Source organism: Centroberyx gerrardi, chromosome 10, assembly GCF_048128805.1.
Source record: "Centroberyx gerrardi isolate f3 chromosome 10, fCenGer3.hap1.cur.20231027, whole genome shotgun sequence".
Lineage (NCBI taxonomy): Eukaryota > Metazoa > Chordata > Actinopteri > Beryciformes > Berycidae > Centroberyx > Centroberyx gerrardi.
Genome location: NC_136006.1, coordinates 1064715 through 1066598, shown reverse-complemented (window position 1 = coordinate 1066598; position 1884 = coordinate 1064715). Strand labels below are relative to the sequence as shown.

Genomic DNA, 1884 nt, shown 5'->3' with positions numbered 1-1884 from the left:
AGCAGGAATCTGCAGAGAAGCAGAAGCTGAAAGATTAGAAGCTTCTGGTGGTTTGGAAACGGCAGGAGTGAACTCCTTCTCAGTGTGAAGGTGTGTGTGTCTGTCTGTGTGTGTGTGTGTGTGTGTGTGTGTGTGTGTGTGTGTGTGTGTGTTCAGGCAGCAGAGCCATAGTGATGGAGTGTCAGTACGGACCGAGGAGGAAAGGACTGCAGCCCAAGAAGAACTCTGAACAACCTCAACTGCAAGACTACAAGGCCACCTGTCCTGCCAGGTGCACACACACACACACACACACACACACACACACGCACACACACATACATGCACACTTCACACGCACTCTGGTTTCTGATGCATCCGGCAGGCAGGTTGTGGTTTGTTGTGACTGAACCTCAGACATGAAGCTTCCTGACCTCTCCCTCTGAGCCTCATGATGCTTCCTGACCTCTCCCTCTGAGCCTCATGATGCTTCCTGACCTCTCCCTCTGAGCCTCATGATGCTTCCTGACCTCTCCCTCTGAGCCTCATGATGCTTCCTGACCTCTCCCTCTGAGCCTGACATGATGCTTCCTGACCTCTCCCTCTGAGCCTGACATGAAGCTTCCTGACCTCTCCCTCTGAGCCTCATGAAGCTTCCTGACCTCTCCCTCTGAGCCTCATGATGTTTCCTGACCTCTCCCTCTGAGCCTGACATGAAGCTTCCTGACCTCTCCCTCTGAGCCTGACAAGAAGCTTCCTGACCTCTCCCTCTGAGCCTCAGACATGATGCTTCCTGACCTCTCCCTCTGAGCCTCATGATGTTTCCTGACCTCTCCCTCTGAGCCTGACATGAAGCTTCCTGACCTCTCCCTCTGAGCCTGACATGAAGCTTCCTGACCTCTCCCTCTGAGCCTCATGAAGCTTCCTGACCTCTCCCTCTGAGCCTCAGACATGATGCTTCCTGACCTCTCCCTCTGAGCCTGACATGAAGCTTCCTGACCTCTCCCTCTGAGCCTCATGACACTTCCTGACCTCTCCCTCTGAGCCTGACATGAAGCTTCCTGACCTCTCCCTCTGAGCCTCATGATGTTTCCTGACCTCTCCCTCTGAGCCTCATGAAGCTTCCTGACCTCTCCCTCTGAGCCTCATGATGCTTCCTGACCTCTCCCTCTGAGCCTCATGAAGCTTCCTGACCTCTCCCTCTGAGCCTCATGAAGCTTCCTGACCTCTCCCTCTGAGCCTCATGATGCTTCCTGACCTCTCCCTCTGAGCCTCATGAAGCTTCCTGACCTCTCCCTCTGAGCCTGACATGAAGCTTCCTGACCTCTCACTCTGAGCCTCATGACACTTCCTGACCTCTCCCTCTGAGCCTCATGATGCTTCCTGACCTCTCCCTCTGAGCCTCATGATGCTTCCTGACCTCTCCCTCTGAGCCTCATGATGCTTCCTGACCTCTCCCTCTGAGCCTCATGATGCTTCCTGACCTCTCCCTCTGAGCCTGACATGATGCTTCCTGACCTCTCCCTCTGAGCCTGACATGAAGCTTCCTGACCTCTCCCTCTGAGCCTCATGAAGCTTCCTGACCTCTCCCTCTGAGCCTCATGAAGCTTCCTGACCTCTCCCTCTGAGCCTCATGATGTTTCCTGACCTCTCCCTCTGAGCCTGACATGAAGCTTCCTGACCTCTCCCTCTGAGCCTGACAAGAAGCTTCCTGACCTCTCCCTCTGAGCCTGACATGAAGCTTCCTGACCTCTCCCTCTGAGCCTCAGACATGATGCTTCCTGACCTCTCCCTCTGAGCCTCATGAAGCTTCCTGACCTCTCCCTCTGAGCCTCAGACATGATGCTTCCTGACCTCTCCCTCTGAGCCTCATGAAGCTTCCTGACCTCTCCCTCTGAGCCTGAC

The 1884-nt window shown here is 54.8% G+C and overlaps 1 protein-coding gene across 3 annotated transcripts in view; it reads left to right on the top strand.

The window, feature by feature from the left end:
* The first annotated feature begins 159 nt into the window (after nt 1-159).
* The window catches only part of carf (calcium responsive transcription factor), a 12464-nt gene continuing 10739 nt past the window's right edge, over nt 160-1884 (top strand). For all 3 annotated transcript variants that reach the window (XM_078286286.1, XM_078286285.1, XM_078286284.1), the window contains exon 1: nt 160-271. In XM_078286286.1, coding sequence (XP_078142412.1) covers nt 174-271 — 98 coding nt within the window. In that variant the 5' untranslated portion in view covers nt 160-173. The remainder of the gene's footprint in view (nt 272-1884) is intronic.